Source organism: Ambystoma mexicanum, chromosome 5p, assembly GCF_040938575.1.
Source record: "Ambystoma mexicanum isolate Mex_15411 chromosome 5p, UKY_AmexF1_1, whole genome shotgun sequence".
Lineage (NCBI taxonomy): Eukaryota > Metazoa > Chordata > Amphibia > Caudata > Ambystomatidae > Ambystoma > Ambystoma mexicanum.
In genome coordinates, this window is record NC_090930.1 from 1,061,828,993 (window position 1) to 1,061,854,650 (window position 25,658).

At 41.8% G+C, this 25,658-nt stretch overlaps 1 protein-coding gene across 1 annotated transcript in view; it reads left to right on the top strand.

Annotated features, from left to right (window-relative positions):
- Nucleotides 1-25,658, top strand: part of LOC138481743 (cancer-associated gene 1 protein homolog) — a 947,940-nt gene that overhangs the window by 814,112 nt on the left and 108,170 nt on the right. Inside the window, exons 12-13 of the mRNA XM_069613838.1 lie at nt 6,934-7,004; nt 20,262-20,330. Of these exons, the coding sequence (XP_069469939.1) occupies nt 6,934-7,004; nt 20,262-20,330 (140 nt within the window). The remainder of the gene's footprint in view (nt 1-6,933; nt 7,005-20,261; nt 20,331-25,658) is intronic.

Genomic DNA, 25,658 nt, shown 5'->3' on the forward strand with positions numbered 1-25,658 from the left:
AAATAATGCACTTTAACTGCTCAATTGTGAAGGATGCAGTGACTTCCATGGCTGAGTCTGTTGAAAGGGATTTTAAAAACTGTCCTCAATTTATGTCTACCATGCCAGGTGTGCAGGTAGGTGAAAACACCATGGCAAGGAGAGTATCTGCACTATCAGGCAGTGTGATTGCCTATCTCTGCGAATCTGCCTATTTCCGACAGAACTTCCTGAAATCAAAATATTTGATCCTGTCTGACTGCATATGAGTGCTCTTGCTGTTTCAAGCTACACACCAGATTAGCAAGCATTGGTGGATAGCATGCAGTGTCAGACTTCACATTGAATGTTGCGATTGGTTTCCTACATTCTGACAGGCTTAACAATTTTTTAGGAGACAGCTGCTAACAAAGATTTATGAAATAAAGATGTTTTTAAATTTATTAATATCATGGTAAATGTATATGTTATTTTTTTTAATATTAAGAGCAAATAAACCAGCCAAAACATTCTTGGTACAAATTCTCATATTCCTGAACGTCCCCTCACCACTACCTCTCGCCAGTAACTCCCACCTATTGGACATTAACTTGAAGTAGTTCTTGCCAACGTAAAGTTTGGGGACCCCTTCTTTAGACTAAGCATCTTCCCAAGTATTTGAGCTGCACCTTTCATCTGTTTATGGTTATTGAAAGGTCACCCTTCAGTGCCATCACTGACATGTCATGCAGTGTGTGCTCATCCTGTGAGAAGTGGTGACCAACTAGTGTTTCTTTGTTTTGTGGTTCTAGGTGGTGTATCTATGTAGGTTCATCATTCAGGTCTCACCAACATCCTTTCCTTGCAGGCATTTCTTGCATTGGATGAGGTACACAACATTGGTAGATCTGCAGTTGTTTGTCCCTTCTATCAGACAATTGTACCACATAATTGTGTGCAAGGTAATGGCTGCCTGATTCTCAAAGTGAAACGAATTTGATACATGAAGATCAGGACACTTATTCTCCAGAGGAATTCTTCCTTCCATTTGAGAAGGTTGTTTTAATTAATGTATGAGTTTAGGGTCAACCGAGAGCCTGTGGTGGTGGAGAAACGTGATGCTCACAAGGCAATCCACACAATAAATTGGCTGTGTGTGTGGGCGGTAGTCTTTATCTTTGGGCTGGATGAAGATTTCCTGGGGGGATATTTGTACTCTAAAGTGATCGACAAGCAAGAGCCCTCTCAAATTGGTATATCTGGAAGGACTGGTTTGTGTGGAGATCGACCACAACAGTGCCCCCTCTTGATATCAGTCCTTGCCATATAACTATTGGCCTATGTAATGTGCAAGAGATTTTTAGGTAACAGAATAAGGGCAGCTGAACTATTGTATGTGATATCATTATATGCCAATGATATCGTTAGGCGTATTAGGAATTCAATCATGGCATTTCTGCAAATGATGGAAACCATGGAAGACCAACTGGGCTAAATCTCCTGTGTATTCCTAACATTGATATGCGAATGTAGGGACACGGCCTGTCAAATTCTTGGGGATTCAATGAAGTAGCCATATAGAGGCTGTATACAATGAGAACACCTTGGCGGTATATAACAAATGGCAACCACGATCTTGGTGACCTTTCTTCTGTACATAGGTCAGGTGATGCTGGTCCCTGAGTCGTTCTTTGCTAAGATGGCACTTTTAAAATTGACATAATAACCATATGAGGTAGGGGTCACAGGCCTGAGCACATACTGTGGAGAATACCCATTCAGTTTGAAGTCAGTTTCCTGGTTTTAGACTCTCAGTTCCCAACAATAATGTTCAATGTGGCTTACTGGAGGTTTCTTCTTGGTGTCCAATTAATCAGTAAAATTAAGTGCAGACTGTTCCTGCAGCATGTTAGAGTAATACAGGCTGTCTGGGCCCAGATGGCTAGGTGACAAGGATGGATTGAAAGGCCTTCTACCTAGTTCCTAGTGAAGGAAACAGTATTTTTCATCAGGACATGCAAACAGTTCAGGTGCAGTTCTGGTTTGTGCAGGGTATAGGCACTGTGGACGTGGGAGGCAGGTCAAAATGGAGAAGGCTGTGTGGGAGACCCCAGGCAGGGCCACAGTTTTGAAGGCTGTGTTGCGTCTGCAGATGGACTGCCCCCCAACCCCCACCCACCCTGGCAATAGCAGGCAGGCTATACCGAATAGTGGAAACACTAAGGAATCCAACGAAGTATTTGCTGAACAGATTTATTACAGGCAGAAAAGTAGACGTATTATCAGCAGGGTATGTTAGGCACACTGGACTTGGATGATTGTCTGCACTGGGCTGCGGGCACAAGGTGGGGCATTGATGGCAGGTATACTAGCTAGGCACACCCAATGGCATGGACTCAGGGGCCTGAGGAGTAACCTTGTATGCAGGGGAAGAAGGGACCCCAAGGGAGGAAGGGAAGGGTTGGAGCGGGAGAAGTTAAAGTGTGGAGGCTGCTGGGAAGGAGGAGAAAGGGAGAGAGAGACTGGGGAGAGGGGAGAGAGAAGAAATATTTGGCAGCCTGGGAGCAGTGAGAGGCAGAGAGTGGGGGAGCAAGGAGGAAAATATCTTGTGGGAGATAGGGGGAGAGGGGAGAGAAGGCCGCTGGTAAAGAGGGTGAGGTCTGAGAGAAGGGGGAAAGAAAGAGAGAAAGGAAGAGTGAGTGACATAAAGAGAGAGAGAAAGAGAGAGAGAGAGAGAGAGTGAGAAAGAGAAAGGGAAAGAGAAAGAGAGAGGAAGAGATGGGGAGAGCAGGAGAGAGCAGGAGAGGGCATCAGGGGCAGAGAGTCCAGGAGAAAGAAGCAGGGCCAAGCAGAGGCAGAGAGGCCAGGATGCCTACTGATGGAAAAATAGAGTAGGTGGGGAAGGGGAGAGAAGGGAAAAAGGGAGAGAATGGAGAAGGGTAGACAGGGACAGGGTACCTGCTGAAAGGGACTCCTTAGCTTCTCTGCCCCCTTCTGTCAGCAGACCACCATCAGCAAAGAAAAAAGAAACAACAGGGTAACTGGTTTTTGGAGAGAATGTAGTCCTTTCCCAGGGCTGGAGCATAGCTTGGGTTCCGCAACCCCCACCCGTAAAGGAGACACAGAGTCTTCTAAACACAATAGCAGGAACTCAAAAAAGGTCTGCATAGCAAGCCAGGGTCTCACACACACTAGCAATACAGTATAGGACCACAGGGTAAACGGTGGGCAATGTCCAGGGTGCCAAAAAACAAGCAATTATAGAGATCATAACTTAAAGTACAAAACGCAGTGACCAGGTAATGGTTGAGTCAATGCAATAACCAAATACAGGACAAAATACAAACACAGGAGAACACGAAAGCACACGGCAGAAATAAACCATGATCATAGGTATCACAGAAATTATAGTCAGGGGCGAGTGGGTAGGTTCATAGGCAGGGAAAATTAATATACGGTCACATACAGTGCAAGATGGAAAATACATTTGGTGATACATTGGGAAAATGAAAAATACACTGCAGTAAACAAGTGACATGCATCTGAAACATAGGTAAATGCAGTCAGGGGTCCACATGTGGAGACTGCCATTTCTACAGCACTCTCGTTCAGCTTTCCTTGAGAGTAGATTTATACAGAGACACTCAGCCAAGGCACAAGACTAATTTTTGGGAATTTGCAAGAATAGCTGCTGGTGTGAGGGTAGGTCGGGTCTCCCACAGATCACAAACGAAGACACTGTGAATATGGCAGTTCAAGCTCTAAAACAAGTAGATGGACTCACCCTACAAAAAGTTGGATTGTCAGGCTGAAAACCTGAGTTTCCATGATATTCTATGTCTTGTATTTGGCGCTTCTCCTTACACTTCCAAAAGCAACAGATTCTTCAGTAAAGTGGTGTCCAACTGGCATTTGCTTCATGGTTTGAGATGGCAAGTCTATGTAGGCTCATTCTTCCATGCAGTTCCTGCAGTGTTTCACCTATGTATTTTCAATACAGGCATTTCTTGCATTGGATGAAGTTCATCTGCAACAATTTGCAATTGTAAGTCCGTGTATTGTTAATTTCTGTGGTGTTGTTATAACAGGTTTTGGGCAGGTCTGCTGGCATGGCAGCTTCTGCATGTCTTTCACTTCTTCGCGCCTGCTAAATATTGGTGGAAGCATCTTAACCATTCTTTTTTGTTATGGTAATGCTGGGTGCATGGTGACCACTAGAGGTACTCTCTCTGTAATTCTGATTTTTCTCTATTTGGGGGATTCTCTCTTGGAATTTTCATTGCACAATTAAATAACCTGTCAGTTTAGCAGATTAACAGGGAGTTTGAGAAGTGAAAATGGTTTTGGAGGCAATGAAATGGAAGAATAGGATGACCCCAAATATCTGAGATTGTATGTGGGACTTAAGGAAATGTCAAACAGGAGATTGAATTTAGGGATGAGGTGAGAAACGAAGGACATAAAACTGTGAGAAAGCCAATATCCCATAGAATTGTGGATCCATTTGACTGTCTGATTTAAGGCCTCGCTGAACTCTTTTGGAATCACGTGGATCCTTGTTTTAATTCTGTAAGGCATTTTTAGTTAGTTAATCAATAAATAGTTTTATTTTCTCCAAAAGGCACAGGAAAATGACTGCTGGTGTGGGTATATAATGGCGTAGTGAATGATTTAAGAAATAGGTGGTGGGGATCTGGCTTATTAAATTGGTGATGGTGGGTCAAGTGGGATTGCTCTATTATGAGTCGTTACTTGGTTATTTCCTTTATATATACTCCTAATTGTATCATGGCTGCAGTGGTTGCATGCCATGACAATATGACATAAATATATTAGCTCTAATGTAATGCACTGTTAACTCACCCTAAGATGTTCGTATAAAACAAATATACATTTTTAATATAAGCATTTGCACTGGCATTCACTCCAGGTTTTCATAATCTTCAAAACTGCCTTCACTACTACAAGCAATCATGTCTAGTGCCCCACCTACCTGGCTAATAAACTCACCATCTCAGCAAGCCCACACAAAACAAGAAGCCACGCCATTTGAAGACAAGAAATCAAGAATTTAAAAAAGGATGAAGTGGAATTGCATCTCACCCAACATCACACTGGCTCCTTGCCTCTTGCACTCTTTCAATGACGGGGAGAGGCGCCTCCTTGGTGATCCCCTTTTTCAAGCTTTGATAAGGAATCCACCACTCATCCCACCGCCCTTCCATGCTCCCATTTAACGGCTACCTCCTGGTGCCTGCCCCATACCCCAATTATCTAATTTGTAAATTACCTTGAATTGTTCCCGCGCCTGAGTTCTACTGTACCGATCTTTGCGCTATGGAAATCCTCTAAATGTGTACGCATGTAAAAAAAAAACATAAAACTGAGGGTACAGCGGGAAGACAATGTCGGGCTGCTGGAGTGTTCGGCTTGGAGAGAGGTTGGAATGGGGCCCAAACAGGTGGTGATCCTTTCTGCACCCGAGGTGGTGATCCTTTCTGCACCCGACGCGTGCCCTTGAATTGCCTCCCAAGTTACCACTGTATCCAAATAACATGTTTCTAAATTGGGTCCTGTGAATCCCTCAGCAGCCAGAGAACACAGGAAGGGGATTGGGCATTTGCTCAATGTGGCACTCGCATGCATACATCTGCATACCTTTAGGACAGATGTTGACAACACCCTAATAAGGGTGATTGGCTAGAGGCTAACCAAAAGCAAAACTGCACCCCTTAGGATGTTTCTCGGCATACAGAGATGTACACCTGTCTGTCATTACTCAAGATCAATATAGATGTGGCTTCTATATGGCGGGAGATACCCCCATCAACTAAAATAGTATGTCTGAAAGGGAGGGGCGAGTGAGTGACATTCAGGATAAGACTATTTAATGTACAGGTGGTATTGTAAGAAACGTCAATGAGGGGAAGGGGTAGACGATTGCGGCAGTTACCTAAAAGAAAAATGGATTTCATGAGACACACTACAACAAAGATACTCTTTACTGAAGGCATGAACTATGTAAGGACCTTGTGTTTGGCCAATTTAATCACTGTTTGGCCAGTGGAGTCACTCTCTATCTTTCAAGAGCAGATTGTTTACTATGAATTACCAATAGACTAACTAACTAACATGTGTGGTTATAGGTGAGATGACCCAAAAAAAAGGATCAAATGCCCTTTTTTTCGAAACCTAAAGGACCGAAAAAAGGGTCGAATTTTTTTATTTTATTTTTTTTCTGGGGGATTCCCCTCCCAATCCCCCGTTTTCTTTTTGACATTTTTTTATGCATACCAAACTTAAAAAAATATAAATAAATAAATAAAAAAGCATTCAACCCTTTTTTTCGGCCCTTTTACCAAACAAAAGGCATTCGATCATTTTGTTTTAGATCTTTTGGCTGGACACCAACATTGTGTTTGTGTTCTGCTGATATCTATATTTGTTGATGGTATTCAATCAATAAAATAACATTTTTAAGGACAAAAAAACAAAATCCAATAGTGGAATTCATTGTGGTTACTGACTGGTAGTTTAGCAACGTGTTTTGGGCTCGGTTCTACATTTTCTTCAAGATAAATTACTAACACCCGAGACTGTTGTTGAAATACTGGAGTAGATATTTTTAAGGAAGTAAGATACTCCAGCTTAGTTTGTTAAAACACTAGCTGTTAATCACTGGTACACTGTGGGTGTGCAGGCAGAAGGCACGACTATGCTGATAACCTTTTCATTTTTTCCATTACATAATCATAATTTAATATTCAACTTTTTTACTTAAATAGTCTTGAAAAAAGCACTGTTCATGAACCGGGGTGTTAGTAGTACGATTATTTGTTTATTCAACTTTTTTTTTTAATAGAATGAATCATAAGCACCAAGGTTGCTCTAAAAAAGGACTGCAGCATGATTCAAAAACTCGTTTGGGTTAGTCCATATAAAGACTCTAATCACTTGTTTATTTTGCTTTCAAAGGTAGCCTCATTTGAGGAAATTGTCCAGTGTGCTGACCAAAGGCTGGAGATGTACAATGCCCAGGTGTCACAGTAAGTTCTAATTCATGACCCACAATCGTCCCCTTGTCTGGTGCATTATGATTTGTTTAGCTGCGGCTATATGACAGTGAGAAAACACATCTTTGAAACTCCCCCAGATAAGGTGTATGCTTGCTGGAAATGCTCTAACAATAGCAAAATCATGCCCACTTTGCCTTTCCTGGTCACTGCAAAATGCAGAGAAATACATGCAAATTTCCTCTGTACACAGAAACAGAAGAGAAATGCAGGGACATCATTTACCCAAAATGCCAGGGGTAGTGGAAGTGACATCACACGGCCCTTGACCTCCAATGACATCACAGCAAGTGAAGTCATTTGACAGCACCCTCAAGTGACATCACAGGAAGTGATGGCACACAACCTTCAGATGCGCCTAACACCTGAGTTTCCAGGCACTCTCATTTCAGCCAGATATAAGAACCGAGGCACAGAGGGAGGCAGATTTGTCCGGGATCACACATCTGGGGAATGTCATTTTGCAGATTCGACTTAGAGCCTATATGTAAAACATGCATAATGCAGTAACAGGGTGACCAAAATCTCTAACGCAGGCTACAGCTAGTGTATGAAACATCTATAAATCAATGGACACAGAAGTACTCGCTATCTGTGACATTGATGTGTTGAACAAGACAAAAAAGCACTGACCTGGAGAGGCGTGCGCAGTCTGTTTACCCATGAGCAAAATGCTGTACGAGCAAGGCCTGAAAATTAAATAATTGACCAGGATTTAGTATTAACAAAATTCCCTGGTTATAAATGTATCTATGAGTCAGCTACCACTATGATAGAAGAAACCTATTGTGCGAGTGTAAGCTGAGGTCATATGTCTCTGTGTGCATTTATCTTTAAGTTATGTGACAAGCGACCACATGCTGTCCCTCACAACCCAGAGCCGAACATAACACCTTCATTTCCTAGGCTTTGATACATGACTCTTGAATCTTTTTAATGGGGTGAGGTGTGGGGAGGCGGAGGGCTGCACTTCCCTCAAGAGTGGGACTTAATGCAGCGCCAATTTTCAGAGCTCTATGTGCAAGGTGCGTTATTCAATGACTGCCCCTGCCCCAGGACCAGCCAGTGAATAAAACTTCCCCAAAACCCTTTCCAAGAAGGAGTTTGAGTGGTGGATTACTCAATGGCTCTCACACTTCTGAGACTCTGGGCCTCATTACAAGTGAGGCGGTAAGGGGTTAACGGCGCCAGTAAAGGTGCCGGCGCTGTTAACGCCGTACCACCTCATTACCAGGTTCCCTCGCGGGACCCGCTCTGGTCAGACCAGACGTCCTTTGCGGGTCCTGCGAGGGGACCAGCATGCTAACAACGGGCACGTCATTAAGGGGCCCGTTGTTAGCATGCTCCCCATTCCCATTGAGCCCTATGGGGGCTCAAATGGGAATGGGGATGGTCCGGGTCCGGGTTCCCTGAATGGGGAAATGCCGGGCCCTCCAAAGTTGGAATGGCCCAGTATTTCCCCATTCAGGGACCACAGACCCGCACATGAGTTTGGAGGCAGCCATGCCCTTATTAAGGGCATGGCTGCCTCCAAACTCGTCATGGGGCCCTCTGTGTCCAATGCTTATTTTCTTAAACATCGTTGCACCAGAGCAGGGTCCTGGTCAAGTTTGCGGCCCCTCTCAACCATTCTCTCACATCACACTTGATTGCGTTCAAGGTGAGCAGAGCCCAATCAGTGGCATAGCACAAAATATGGGGACCCCCTGCAAGCCATACTGAGGGTCCCTCCCCCCCAGAACCTTAACAAAGCATAGGGCACTCCACACCCCAGGCCGGCCTGAACCACCACGTGTGTGCAATGTTCATGACGATTATGCTGTAGGAGCATGCACGATTCCAAGTGAAAGAAGTAAATATGTTTTTTAATCAACGCTTAAATGTTTCACCTAGCGCAGAAAGAAGGGGGCGTTGCCCGGTCCCAAAATATACCAGCCACCAGTGGTGGTTGGTGAGTTGTTTTAATTGGAGGGTGTAAATATTTGCCTCAAATATGTGATTGCGACCGAGCATAGTGAGGGGGCCCAAACTAATAAAAACGGGTTGGGGGTAGCAGGGGGACACTTGCCCCTCCTATAAGCAAGTGTTTTGAATAATGGGTTAAAATGGTGCATTACACAGCACACTTTCTGTGAACAGTTAGGTAGAAGGCGAGACAGTTTGCAATCGGTTTTGTAGGGTGTAGGATCATTCATGGGAAAAAGTATAATAGATGCAAGTCACCAAAAGTGCACAAGTTCATTTTCAAATGCATTGTCATGCCGGTCCCTTCAATATATGCCAGTATAAAAAAAACGTCATGCTGGCTGTGCCCATACATTTCCATGCTGGGTCCACCCACCTATGCTAGTATTCCCATATAAGAACATGCGCATATTCAATTTGAGATGTTTTTTTATGGTATCATTACTGGCACTAGGCAAACAACTGGCTCTGCCAATATATACCAGTACTCCTATGTAAGAAAATACTCCTGTTGGTTTGGCCATTAAACGTGACATGTCACAATAAGAAAACATGTCCAAACTGGTTCCAGTGTAAGCCAGGCTAGACCCATAAGAACATTTATCATCCTTGTTTCATCATAGATGCTCGGTTAATAAAAAGTTATGATACAGTAAGAAATATACAGGCCGCTACACCAAAACATCAGTCTAGCGAGGTAGTACTACTTATCATGCTTGCTTTATCAAAGATGACAAGTAATAAAAGTCATGCCACAGTAAGCAGTGGCTAGACTGGCTGTACCAAAATGCCAGTGTAGCCATGTAATGACAGTCTCCCAGAGCATTCACACACACAATCACATTAATACCCATTCACCTACCAGTCACTCACCCATATACGTTCTTTCAGATACACTTACACTGGCACCCATCCACCCAGAACATTTACACACACACACACGCACACACACACACTCACATTCCTAATCACTCACCCCTTGTACTGCATTCTCCACACAGGAGTGCACCCACCCACCCAGAACAGTCAAACACACACTTTCACTTTCCTACTCATTCACCCACCACTCACTGACCCATACACCTTCTCTCGCGTCCACCCACCCTGTATTCTCCACACGGACAGGTACCTACCCAGAACATTGAAACACACTATCACATTCATACTCATTCACCCATCAGCCACTCACTCATACACCTTCTATTACATCCACTCTCACTGTATTCTCTACACAGGCACACAACCATCCACCCCACCCACCCACCCAGAACATTCAGACACACACTACCACATTTATACTCATTCACCCACCCACCCTGCATTCTCCACACAAACAGGTACCTATCCATAACATTGAAACACACTATCACATTCATACTCATTCACCCATCAGTCATTCACTCATACACCTTCTCTTACATGCACTCTTACTGCATTCTCTACACAGGCACACAACCACCCACCCACCCAGAACCTTCAAACACACACTACCACATGTATACTCATTCACCCATCAGTCCCTCACTCATACACCTTCTCTTACATCCGCTCTCACTACATTAGCTACACAGGCAAACACCCACACACCCAGAATATTCAAACACACATACTATCACAAATCATCTTATTCACCCACCACTCACTGACCCATAGCATATACACAAATACAAAGAGGGGTGTCCCAGAAACAAGCTACCTATTGATGTCACACGTCTGGGCTGGAGATTTAAACTGACATGAGGCAAGTGTAAGTAAACATCTTGTGTGAAAAACATATGTCACAAGATATATGCGGAAGCTGGTATTACAAAAATATGTATTCAATTTTAATATTTCTAATACATGCTAAAAAACAAGGACAACAAGAGGTCCTATTATTAAAAGGACAATATTAAACAACAATTAACAGCAAAGAATTAAACACTGTATTCAAAGGCATTCATATGTATCTGTTAGCAGAATGTCAAAATTCAATCAGGCCCATTACTAGTTTCAAGTGGTGTTAGTAGAACAAGGTGACTTCCAAAAATAAGCATTTATCTGTTATTTTGCAGAGAAGCCCCTATGGGGAATGTGTCGACAGAGATGACTCTGTTTCCAGCCTTAGATGTGTAAACCCGCAAGGTGATACATGTCGGCTGCTGTAACCTGGACACCTGGTAGTCCGACTAAGGCTTTCGTCAGGACACACATGAGACAACTGATGTTTGATGTCGTATTTTTCACAGGGAATGCTTTGTATTAGCCAGGGTATCTAAACAAAACATACACAAACAACTATTAAAAACCAGCTGCAACACAGATAGTAATTTATGATGTTGCCACGTACTTCTTAATATTTCCAGACCTATAACACATTATTTGATGTGCACCATAGATATATCAATATTCAATCATTTGTATATCACTTATTGCTGTTTGGATCCAACTTATTTGTCCTTTTATATTTATCTTCTTTAGCTAGACTAATAGTCCTTCAATTATAATCAAGAACACTATTGTGTGCTCCAAGATGCAAAACATTGCGAAATCGATGGAATCAATGAGAGAACAAAAAAACAATAGGTTCTCAATGTGCCTAATTATTAGTGGCCTCTATCCAACGTGGTACCTTAATGCTTTCTTTAGACAGACGTTCCAAAAGGATTAGGCGATGTCTATTTTATAGAGCACCAAACTGGATAAAATAACTTGTGTGACATCGTTCACTCCTGTAAGCAATGATTTGAGAAAGACAATTCTCAAAAACTGGAAGATGATTAACACTGAGTCCTTCCTCCCCCCGTTTTGCTTTCAAACGGCTTCAAAACCTTGGGGATAAACTGGTCCACACATACCCGAGACAGCCTACAAATGTACCTACACAATCGACACTTTGGAGTCTTCCTCCAGTTGTAGGCCATTTTAAATGCGGAAAAAGTCTGATGTGCAATTTCACCAAAAATGTCAAAACCATTGACCTAAAAACTGGTGTTTGGAAATTAAAATCCTATACCAACTGTGCAACAAAATGGGCCATTTATTGTATAATCTGCCCATGTGGGCTCATGTATATTGGCAAAACCAAAAGAACATTCCGGACCAGAATAGGTGAACATCGGTCCTGTATAAAAAATGGCATCAAAGACAAACCACTAGTTGAACACTATCAAAAAATGGAACATTCCCATAACGATATACTATGGTATGTGTTACAAACTTTGGACGCACACCCCCGTGGGGGGGACAGGGATCTAAAATTGCGAAAACTTGAACAAAAATGGATTTATAAACTAGGCTCTGTTAAGTGCGGACTAAATTTATATATTGAGTGGAATCTCTTTGTCCATAAATAAGTTTTATGTACTATACACTTAGGGCACCAGTCAGTCTAGTGAGGCATAATATCCACTACTATCTATTCTGACAGCCATACCACATCTGTGTCAGCAAACCATCTATAACAGATATATGGCCTACACGGTCATAAATGAATGGTGCTGGCACCCTGTTTTGTTGTATATTGTGGTTTTGTAAAACATAGATGTAAATCCATTGTTCTGTATGTATCAGGAGATAGTAATATAAGATATCTGGATCATTACTTTTGATCATACACACAGACTTGCTTACTACTACATTTAGTTGTGCATAGTAACACTTCCGTATGGCTACTCATATTAAGTAGGCCACAGTGACATGGTAAACCCTTGCCATAGTGGTTTAATATTTTGACCTGCCCTCGGTATCTGACATTTATGTGCACATGCACAATTTTCCCCACCACATTAAGTGGTATCAAGTAACAGTTGCGATTGGCTATTGATATTAATTAGGCCACAGTGGCATATAAAACTTTTATAACAGCAGTACAACATCTCAATCTGCTGTCGCTATCTGACATTTACGGATGAACACATTCAAATATCTATATATGGAGACAAGTCCTTTAGACATCTTAAAATGGCTGCCACGTTTGTACAGAGCGGACGCCGATATCGCATTTCCACGATGATGTCAATACGTCAAATCAATGTTGTTTTCTTGAGGCAGATCATGTGACTAGGTGGACGATCTGCACTCGCGTATGTTTTTCGAAGAACGCCGTAGCCGCACTGGTCTACAAGTAAGTGTGTACGCCCTAGCCAGTTACCAATCCATATAGTTATACCTAGATATGTGTAATGCACTATTCCAATATTCAGCGTTTTTCTTAATTTTCACAGAACGCTCGAATAAGAAGAGTTCCCAGCAAGGGAGTTTTCGAAGCTTGTCTTGCAATAGTAAGCATCTTTTGGATGGCACCTTGAACAGAGATACGGGAAACATAATTACACAGGCTCATAATTAAATTTGAAGGTATGAATAATTGCACTCATCTCGAATGTCCACAAACATTTGTTAAGGCATATATAAATGCTCATTAAGCCCCTATATATGTTTGTCCCCAATACAGCTTGACATGGTCCCATATATTCCAGCCGGACTATGATGCACTGACTTGCCAAAACGGGTACATCCGATGCATATAAAATAGACATCGCCTAATTTTTTTGGAACGTCTGTCTAAAGAAAGCATTAAGGTACCACGTTGGATAGAGGCCACTAATAATTAGGCACATTGAGAACCTATTGTTTTTTGTTCTCTCATTGATTCCATCGATTTCGCAATGTTTTGCATCTTGGAGCACACAACAGTGTTCTTGATTATAATTGAAGGACTATTAGTCTAGCTAAAGAAGATAAATATAAAAGGACAAATAAGTTGGATCCAAACAGCAATAAGTGATATATAAATTATTGGATATTGAAATATCTATGATGCACATCAAATAATGTGTTATAGGTCTGGAAATATTAAGAAGTATGTGGCAACATCATAAATTATTATCTGTGTTGCAGCTGGTTCTTAATAGTTGTTCGTGTATGTTTTGTTTAGACACACTGGCTAATACAAAGCATTCCCTGTGAAAAATACGACATCAAACATCAGTTGTCTCATGTGTGTCCTGACGAAAGCCTTAGTCGGACTACCAGGTGTCCAGGTTACAGCAGCCGACATGTATCACCTTGCGGGTTTACACATCTAAGGCTGGAAAAAGAGTCATCTCTGTCGACACATTCCCCATAGGGGCTTCTCTGCAAAATAACAGATAAATGCTTATTTTTGGAAGTCACCTTGTTCTACTAACACCACTTGAAACTAGTAATGGGCCTGATTGAATTTTGACATTCTGCTAACAGATACATATGAATGCCTTTGAATACAGTGTTTAATTCTTTGCTGTTCATTGTTGTTAAATATTGTCCTTTTAATATTGTCCTTTTAATAATAGGACCTCTTGTTGTCCTTGTTTTTTAGCATGTATTAGAAATATTAAAATTGAATACATATTTTTGTAATACCAGCTTCCGCATATATCTTGTGACATATGTTTTTCACACAAGATGTTTACTTACAGTTGCCCCATGTCAGTTTAAATCTCCAGCCCAGACCTGTGACATCAATAGGTTGTTTGTTTCTTTGTGTTTGTGTATTATAGACCACATCCCACAAGCCCCTAACAAAAAAAGTGGTCTCTTTCGGCTCATATAACATTACCCATAGCATATACATACATCAGAGACGCACTTCACACATGAAAAATACACATCGCATTTCTAAAAAAAAAGGTTAGAGACAATGTGCTGTGCCCTGAGCTTTTTATGTTTGTTGAATAGGGGCAGGGAAAAGGACGGAAAAATGGCATAATACATGCCTATACTTCTCAATGTACTTACAGACACAATGAATAACAACTTTTAACAATCTAATAAAGTAGGAAACTTGGTACAGTAGATGTATGTTGTTCTCCAAGCCTGTTTTTCATCTTCTATGACACGAGGCTAGTGTGCATTTCTTTGTGGGACTAATGTTCACTAAATATGCGTGAGGCGTGGCGGCCTGAAGCCAAAAGTGTCCTTTCTCAAATTTGGTGTGCATGATAATGATAATGTGTTATTTATATAGCGCCTAATCCAAAGTGCTTTACAGAGCACATATTTACATACAATATCACCCAACCGCAGTTGGTACTCATTTATCGACCTCGGAAGGATGAAAAGCTGAGTTGGCCTTGCCGGGATTCAAACCTGCAAGCTGCAGATCACGCTTAGATCGCAGCAGTGAGTGCTCAACCCGCTGAGCTATCTTACCCAGAGTACTTTCTTTTCAAAATTGCTAAAAGGTAGGTATTAAAAAAATGTGATCTAATCTTTAGGGCTGACGCATTGCCTTTGGCAATATCTGGTGACCAGACTGTCTATGGCATGGCCGAAGTTCCTGTCCCGACATACTGGCCACTGTCTATGGCTGCTAGAGACTCGGCCTTGGGATTAAAGTCCCCACTGAGCCTGTCTGCAAGGAAGGCCCAAAATCTAATCTGGGTTACTTGGTGAGGCTTACAACATGGCTAAAGTCCATTTCCAATGGATTGTGGCCATGGACAATGTCCCACAGTCCAATTATGGGGGTATATTAGAACCTGGCAGGCCGGGGCTTGGTGGGGCATGAGACATGGCCAAACCTCGTGCCTCAGGCAATTCAGAAATAACTTGCATCGCCAGCATGTGCTGACAAAGTTACAAGCATCAATATGCACTGCAAAAAATGTTTTTGTTAAAGGAACATTATCATTCTTTCCAATATGTTAAAAGAGGATGTTTTAATAACTTGCATACAGTGCTGTAACATCATAGACGATCTTCAGCTACAAAAACTGGTAAAATAGCTAAGCAGATTAACCACTCACTGTTGTGATCTGTGTGTTTTCTGTAGATCGCAGGTTTGAATCCTGTCAAGGTTTACTCAGGCTTTCCTCCTTCTGAGGTCGATAAAATGAGAACCACATTTGATTGGGTAATAATAATTGTATATAACCTGTTCGATATAAAATACTATATAAATGACAAGTTATCATTATTATTATTTATTGGAAAGGCTGTTGAAATTCAGTGAAAAAACGTTGTTAAAGGGCCGCTATGAGTGGGGCGCAAAACCTAAAAACCAAAGAAAGTTGCCAGTTATGGTAAGTTAGGCAACCACCATGCCCTGCTCATATCGACACACATGACACCACAGATTTGGCTCAGCCCACGTTCTGGGTGCACTCACTAATTGTCATACCTAAATTGCAGACTGGCATCGCCTCTGTTTACGCACCGACTGATCATTTTCTGCTTTAAAGACTATGAGGTAGAAGTGCAGACATATTTGGTGGGCGGGTGGCACTTTATAGCTAGCCTTTTGTGCTCGCTCATAGGCCTCTCATTGTGTCTCCAGATGTAAACTCGGGGCTGAACAAAACTACCTTGGCTTTTGCAGAGCTCTCCTCAATCTTAAATTGATTCATGAGGATTCTTATGCGCAGGGGTGTTGCTAGGGGGGGCTAAGGGGGCTATAACCCCTGATCTTTTGGTTGTAGCCCCGGATAGAATCTCAGGAGATACAGCCAGAAGACTAGCTAGCCCCCAGTCCCAACAGTTCCGACATCAGCTTAGCCCCGGGTCTTTTCCAGACCTAGCAACTCCCCAGCTTATGCGTGAAGAACAAAATGCAACACCATCAGTAACCCCGGGGTGCAGGGGCTTTAGGCACCGGTGCCTGTTAACCTTACATTCCTTTATCATTTCATACTTTGCCATATAACCAGGACTATCTTGCTGTTTTTATACTGATCCTATATCACTTTTTGTCTTCCACTGTAGAAGGTAACAGAAAAAAAACAACCAATGTCTCTCTGAATACTAACCAGCTATTTACTAATCCTAAGAAATCGAATATAGTTTATTTTGGTCTGGGGGGGGGTAATAACGCTAGGTGACATTTGGGTGGGGTGCATCTCTTTGCTAGAGTTGCCAGATATTTAAGCCCGGGAATGATATAAGAGTTGCAAAATTCCATTAGAGTCTCCACACAAGGTAACCAAGCCATAACAGGCTTGATGCTTTATATCTATGGCCTGAATGCCTATGGAGTCTTATTCGGCCTTTAATGGCCACCTTTTGGCTGCTGTATGTCATGGGGAGTTATGGACTATGCGATATATGGTAGGATACAGATCTATCAGAAATCGTCATCAAAACCCTTGTTCAACAGTGTGTCATTAGGTTTACAAAACAACATAAAATGATTTGATATTGAAGATCATAAAAACACCCCATAAAAATGTCTAACAATTAATTGTATCATGGGAACTGTATTTGACCAGTAATACTAATCTAGAAAACCTGGTACTTCTTGAGACATCTTAATATACATGAAATTCACAAAATGGTATTAATAAAAATAGCCTTATAAAAACGATGCCATCCTAAAATATAGTCTATTCCTAAAATGCTTTTAATAAAAGTTACAGAAGCAAATGTACAGTGAAAACGTGCACAAAGAAAGACAGCATTGTATCAATATTTGTCATTCAGCGAATTAAATATGCATATGGGACACCGATTTCCTTTTAGGCTCAACATTTCCTATATCGATCTTATTGTATTAGTTTAACTAGGGGATTATATAGTTCCCAGCTCTTGTGCTGTGGGGATCACACATTTTCATCAAAGTGTTCCTTCTCAGCCATGCCCTTAGTGTAAATGTCACCACAGTCTAGACTGTGTTTTTGTCTCTTGTTGACTTGCACATGCTCAGTGCATCCTGTCTATTGCAGACGTTATTTAGTCTTAACAGTGGTTTTAAATATATTGATCTAAGTTTTGTGTATACATAAGAATAACTACATTTCTAATGTCTCCTCAGCGCCATTGCAGCTCGGGCAAACCTTGTGTTGCGACGTGTTCCATGTATTCGTATAGTAGCCCAATGCTAAAGATCCCAGCTGAAGTCTCAAGTATAAGGGGCGGGCTGAAGGGGGAGTAATATAATCTAAATATTCTTCAAAGCCAAACCCTAATTTGCAGGACCAGTAGGTCTGCCCTACAGTCAGTTGATCATACTTAGCCCTGAATCGATTTTCTATCAGAGAATCATAGGATTTCTTTACAACCAACGTTATCCTAGAATTCATATCATGTGGATTGTACCATAAGTGTGTCAGACCAAGCAAAGCTATTGTTGATTTTATATGCTTGAACCAGGGAAGAGATGAGCTACCATATTGCACCCGGATGTCAAGAAGCGCTTCTTTATACTTGAGTAAATCTGGTGAAGCCCAAAATCGAATCCTGTATAAGACTGATTTATTAGCTATCTCATCATCAATGCTTTTTAAGGTGGTCTCCATATTTAAAAGTGCATCTGGTGTAATCTTAGGGAGATGACTTCTTTATTTTAAAAGCATCTGGGTCAAGGCTTCACTACCATGTGTCTGTGAGAATCTGTACATTGAATTGCTCGTTCTCCCTAGCATAATATTGGATTTTAAAATCTGGGAAGCATTTCCGAGTTAATTTTATTACTAGGTAATCATAGGAAGTGACTCGTTCTCATTTCAGATATCGGATGTCGATATCAGAAATTATTTCTCAGTTTTGCCATAAACTCGGCCTCATTTTACCCTACTGGTGCGTTCTGATTAGAATGTGGTGTTCAATCTGTGAGCTCAGTTTTAGTACAGACCCACTATGGTTTGTACCTGACTAAACGTGCTCCCTCTTAAGGACTAATGGAAACATTTGTATTTTTCAGCTCATGTTTCACCAAACCTTGGCTGCAGACTACAAGGGATGAAGTATGTGGCAAATGTCCTCCTGCAATGCTCTTATTCTGAGTCTTTCAGAAAGAAATTTATCAAACAGATCTTGGTGGCCAGTATGATCTGCACTAGGAGCAAAGCTATGTATATCCCTCTTCCACATACCATGGAGTGATTTATTCTGTCAGAAGGTTTATTAGTGTAGGATTAGTTCCCCCAAAAGAAGTGGGTATGAACCCAGAATGAATAAATTACACCTGAGTAAAATCGAGGGGTGAAACTTTGACGCTGCATGTTTAGTTAGATTAGAAGGTTCTTTCAGGTCCTCTATAGAACACAATGGCTTTTTCTCTATAGGCAAACTAAATGTATTAATAGTTGCTTAGTTGTAATATATGTTTAATTTAATTGTGTGATATTTTAATGCAGGAATCCAAGTGAAAGTGTTTACATTAATGACATTTCAGAGATCAATGAAACAAACATCATTGTTTAGATTCTGTTGAACTCCACAGATAATGCAGAAGCAGCAGTTGTGCCTGGCCACATTTTGTTGGAATTGTGACCAGAGTGTCGGGTCTTTACACATTTTGGCACATATGTAAGGTACGCGGTACTCAAGTGAATTGCTCGATCATTTGCTGATAGCTTTAGAGATTGAAGTCAAGACGTATGTTTTTGTTACAGTAACTGCTGGTTCCAGGACCTTTTATAGGTCTGTAAGATGGCAACGACCATGGGTGGTGAAGGGTGTGAATTGGCCTAAAAAAGAAAGGTTAAGACCTTGGATATAGGTAAGGAGGTCTATCTGTTTGGAGGAAATTTGCCTGCCAGGAAGCTTTGAGAAAGCATAGTTCCGAATAGAAAATAATCTTTAGAAAGGTGATGAAATGTGATCTTGTTACTCAGGATCATATGCATGAGATGATACATTTCATTTTGGAACTGTGCATAAGACCATGCCAGATTTTTGGCTTTTTGCACTTTTCCTTTCTATACTTTCCCATTTTGGTTTGATTTCTTTCTTTTCCTATCTTTGTATAACCTTTTGCACAAAGGTAATAAAGCTTTTTTCATGTAGAAAGGTTTTTTATGCATACAGTTATCTTGAATAATGTTTGTTGTTTGTAAAAGAATTGTTAACTGTTGCAGATGAGAATTATTGTATGTTTTAATACTTTAGAATTGTAAACACTGTCTAGAAAAAGTAAAAATATAATGAAAAAATCAGTCTAAAAAAATAATAATAATGGAAAAAACCTGCGGGTTTGTAGATATGCCAAGTAGAGAAATCAATGTATCAGATACTGCATTTCTCTTTGCAAAACTGTAGTTTCTATACATGCATGAACATCTGAAGAAATATTAGCTCTGTTGTGAATGTTTTGACTGTTGCCTTAAGGCATAGAGGGATCTGTACTGTGGCTTTCCCTTACTGATCATTTCACTCTTCGGCTACTGATGAAGAAGTCGGTGGGGCTTAGAAAGCTAAGGCTTTGTTCCATCTCTGAATAGTATTCAGTTAGTCCAATAAAAGATATCAAAACCTACGTCTTGTGAGATTTTAAAACTGAACACCATCACATTTTTCTTTACGCAGGTTAGAGAAAAGAAATCATCATTTGGAAGTCAGGATGAAGAAGTTAAAAGAGAAAAGCAGGCAACACAGGTATTGTACAGGCCATTTCCCATTGTGTATGGACATTTAGAGCCACATTCAATGCAAGTAGTTTTCCCCTCTGCAAGACTCCTGATTCACAAAGGGGACTTGCCGAATCTGCAGCCAGTCCCTTCATGAATTTACTTGTGCTTGGCCTCGCCCAACACTCACTGTCCTAGCACCCACCTGGGTGGAGAGTTGGAGACAGACCTTCCCCACATGTGCTGGTTGCACATTTGCAGTTAGGGACCTAAAAAGGCCCTTGAGAATCAATGTTTTGCATACCCACCGCTGCTTCTGAGTGGATATAGATACATAATGGAAATGCTAATGCGAACCCTGATCTGAATTGTGCTTTCCCCTGATCCTGGTCTTGTGAACCCCGATCTGAATTGTGCTTTCCCCTGCTCCTGGTCTCCGAACCCTGATCTGAATTGTGCTTCCCCTGATCCTGGTCTCTGAACCCTAATCTGAATTGTGCTTTCCCCTGCACCTGTTCTACGAACCCTGATCTGAATTGTGCTTTCCCCTGCTCCTGGTCTCCGAACCCTGATCTGAATTGTGCTTCCCCCTGCTCTTTGTCTCCGAATCCTGATATGAATTGTGCTTTCCCCTGCTCCTGGTCTCTGAACCCTGATCTGAATTGTGCTTTCCCCTGCTCCTGGTCTCTGAACCCTGATCTGAATTGTGCTTTCCCCTGATCCTGGTCTCTGATCCCCAATCTGAATTGTGCTTTCTCCTGCTCCTGGTCTTTATGAATTAGGAAAGCTGTCAGTGGCGGGACAGCAAGTCCATAGACATGTCTTATGCCACAAATTAAATGAGTGTAAGGTATCTGCCTCTGCAAAGGGCCTTGTGCAGGCAGATTTTCTTTGGCTAGTCCTCCTTACCATCAACACCTGTTGTTTTCTATCATTTGCCTGCGCACTGACATAACCAAGTGCTAAAAGATGCTGTTATGTGTGCACTCAGAATCAGTACTCAGTGATGTTAGTCAGTCCCACAAATGCAGAATCAGGTATGCGCTCAATCACAACTCAGTGTTCTGCTCTTTGCCATCAACACGAAGAATGCTGTAGACTATGGGATACAGTACCTCAAACTCTACATAACAAGTCACAGAGCAGGGACTATGGACTCATGCTTTATTCGGCAAAGAACTTGCTGATTTAATATCCTGGAAATTTACAGTTGGGAGACATTATTCTGTATGTAAGTCACATCACTGTTCTGCGCCTGTATAAAGCACACCACCAGCACACAACTGGGCTTATTATTCTGGTTATACATGTGGTGGTGCATCATTCGCTTTCTTATATGCGTGGAGCTGTAATGTCTCTATTAACTCATAAAATGTATATTCTTGATCCAGGCGAATTGTAATATCACATCTCTTGTAATAAGAACATACCTTGACTAATGAGGCCAATTAGTGATATCACAGTGTCACAGCCGACTAGTGACATCACAGTGTCACAGAAGCACAAAACTATCACCTGTAACCTCTCAGTAATTGACTGTCAGAGATGCTTCTTGAGAGCAGTTGTTATTTTCCACAATATGAGACTCTTCTGTCTGGGGAATTAAAGGTGTAAGGAGTTGGATTAAAAAATGAAAGGGCGTAAATGAAACATGAAGGCTATAAATGTAAAAATTAAAGGGGTAAAGAGTTTCATTAAAAAATGAAAGGGCATAAAAGAAACATGAAGGCGATAGATGGAAGAAAATCATAATGTGCAAAAAAGAGACAGAAAGGGCAAGAAGGGTAAATGAGGGACTTAAGATAAGTACTGGCAGAAAGAACAAAAGTGGAGGGGAACAGGAGATGAAAAGAGAGAATAGAAGCAGAAAAGAATAGACTTAGCGAGAAGAAAATTAAATCAGGAAGAGATAAAGAAAGGTTAGAGCACCTGAGCAAAAATGAATTGAGACCAAAAACCTGGTTTTAGAAAAGGAGATAAAAAAGGTGATGAAAAAAGGCAGACAATTAATTAGGATGGAAAAAAATTATGTCAGATATTTGGGATTGAAATTTAACACTCAGGTACGATATAGAATGATATACTCTGTGCTTAAAACAAATATTAGGAGTCATGTCAGAGTTTCATGACCATTGAACGCGGGCACGGGCCTCTTCATGGTTACTTATCACACACACTTGACGGCCCTTTTCCTTCCCCACAGGGATAAAAGGTGGAGCACGAGAACACAGGACGAGCAAGGCAGACCGCACAATGTGAGAGCTAACTCAGTACGGCAGTTCAAGAGGAGGCGAAAGACGGCGCATACCAAGAGGGTGACAAGGAGAGAAGCAACCTTGCCCTTTCCGACCAAGGCCTGTGAAACCTGTACAGATGGAAACATAAGACTGAGAACAATAGCCCGCGTGTATTGCAGCAGATGTCAACGGTAAACAAGACCCTCCACTGCACTTTGACTGCAGAAGATTGTGAAGGAAAGGGAGATGCGGCCCACTTGGTGAAACTAGCGTATGAACTGTGTGTCGTAAAGGTTGGTAGGAGTGAACCTGGCAGAGGGATGTTAACAAAAAGGGGTGAAGTCTAAAGTCCTGAAATACAGTGAACAGTTTAGCAAAGGTTGGCAGAAGTGAACCCGATGGAGGGATGCTAACAAAATGATGATGACCAGTGTGATAACATAAGTTAACCTGACTAACAGATGTCCACAGTGAACTGTTTGGGGAAAAGTCGGCAAGAGTGAACCCGAGAGAGGGAGGCCAACAAAAAGGGACAAAGCCTGAACTGTTTAAACATTAAGATTTGTGAATGCAAGACGCCTAGGGGTCCGAGCCCGAGAGAGGGAGATCCAGGGGTGGAACATCATTACCCAAAGTTCATTGAGAAAGGAACTGTTGAGTTAATTTTATTGAATACGACTTGTGAGGGGTCTATTCCAGGAAGAGGTGGACCCAGAGGTGAAGCCTTCAGCCAAAGTATACGTGGGAAAGAAACTTTGTGTTTGTTTGTGGAAAACCTCAGGCCCAGGCCCTCGAAGGCAAGAGACTTTTGTTAAAAGAGACTTAATCATGTTGCCACCATGAGTTCCTTACACTTCATATCATATAATCTTGTAGATGTGACCTCACAACTGTCTGAGGATATGTATTATGGGCAGGTTATGACATCACCACTATATTATTATCTTAATTCTCTTATTGTAAGGTCAGTGAATGCATACTGACAAGAAAGCAAAGCGTTTGGGAGATGGATGCAGAGAAGGTGGCTCGCAGACAGCTGGACTTCCAAACACTTCAAAAGATACATTTCTATAAACCCTTAAACATTATGGCAACTTAAAAGCACATAGCAATTACTCCAGAGGCAAATTACCAGTTGGCATTCTAATTATTTTATAAGATGCCTTAAAGTTCTGCATCTGTATTATACCTGAAGCCACAAAAGGCCTTATAATAGTCTTATAATGTATAGTGTTAGGGAGAATTCTCCAGAATTGCTAATTTCCCTTACCTACTGATTCCCTCCGCAGCTTTGCTACATTTCTGGGATTTTTTTCACCTGGTAAGAGTGTGAGCCTTTTTTCCCACTCTTACATGTGTTTTGCTGTGTGTGTTTAACATTTTCTTGTGTTCATAGACTGTGGAGCCTCACCTACTCTAGGCATCATCTTTTTATTGTGTGTTACACAGCACCTTCAGTGCAGTGACACAGCGTTGTCTTTTAGACTTCCCAACTCAGACTCCATTTTCTGGGACTGACTACTGTTTCCCAGAACATGTAAAGTTGCCATGAACTTTATTAGTCTTTTACATCCACAGACCCAGCACAAACTAGGGTTAATAGTACTCGAAAGGGTTAATACGCATCCCTTTTTGTCTGTTTCTCTTGGAGCATTGTTTCACTCCCTTTTCATCAAGACTTGGCTGGTGGCAGTGGTAACTACCCTATTTTTCCTTCCGTGGTTATCATAAATAACCCTCGTATTGATTTAGGCTATCTTGGTAGCCTCAAACTTAAACCCGCTAGACCATATATGTTTTTATACAGTTCCGGCTGGGTTTATTCGCCATTTCTTTTTGAAAATGTCTTTCTCGTGTTTTACTCCGCGCGCCAAACCAGGCTTGGTTCCTTTGTTCACCGTCTTTTCTCTGGCTTCTAAACAGAAGCCCTCCTTAGGCGCCTCGGTAATCAGCATCAATTACCCCTCCCAACTCTTGAACTCCCTTCAATGCTAGGCCAGATCTAGGGGCAATCCATCCCATATGCTCTGGGGGAATCTGTACTTCAATCCCTATTTCAATTACAACTATTCCTCTTGGGTCTAATCTGATTTCTTCATTAGAATGTAAGTCTACTCCTGCTGACTCTGGGGTTGCTGCATAGGGAGCTAAAGAACCTGGTGTAATTTCCCAGTACAATAGTGTTTCTCTGACTGAATTGGGTTGAACCTGCAAAGTAGGAGTCGTTAATCGCATCAACGGAGTTTCATGTTCATACACAGGTCTATTGTTCAACACTTGCACCGCATCAAACACACGATCACGCCAGCCTGCTAGACTACCGTCTCCAGATTTGCGCAACTGTTCTTTCAGTAACCCATTCATTCGTTCAATTAGCCCTGCTGCAGCTGAGTGGTAGGGTATATGGTATACCCACTCAATGCTGTTTTCCTGACAAAATTCCTGGACTAATTTGCCTTTGAAATGTGACCCATTGTCACTTTGAATCTGTAAAGGCACTCCATAATGTAATATGATCTGGTCTAACAGTTTGATGGTGTTCAATTGGGTTGCACGTTTGCACGGCAAAACCATCAAATATCCCGAGTATGTATCTACAATAGTGCATGCATAATGACAACCTCTGCTGATTGGCACAGGACCAATATAATCCTCCTTAGGCGCCTGAAAGTCTGGGTAGGCAGGATGGGAGGGAGGGGTTTTAGGACCCCTGCCATGGTTCCCTTGGTAACCCAAGTCACACCCCTGTTTGATTGGCTAGGTGACTGTCCCGCCAGGACAGCCACCCTGATATGTCATTGACAGCCAGGCTGTGTGAATGGGGGAAAACTGCATAAAGAGCAGGTCTCTGGGATTGGAAAGGCAGAGTCGCCACTGGAACGAAAGAACCGACGAGGAGCTGATGGAAGAGGACCCCACAACGACTGAACCCTGCTGCAGGTCTGAATCTTCAGACTCAAACGACAGAGGAGATCCACCAGGAATCCTCTTCATTTGAACTGTGGGGCCAACCAGTTTTCCCAAACTGCAAGCCAGGACTCCTCCTCTGGTCGAATTTGCTGTACAGAGCTACAGTGAACCAGATAGCCAGGAAGGTCGGACCCTGCTTGGGTTTTAAG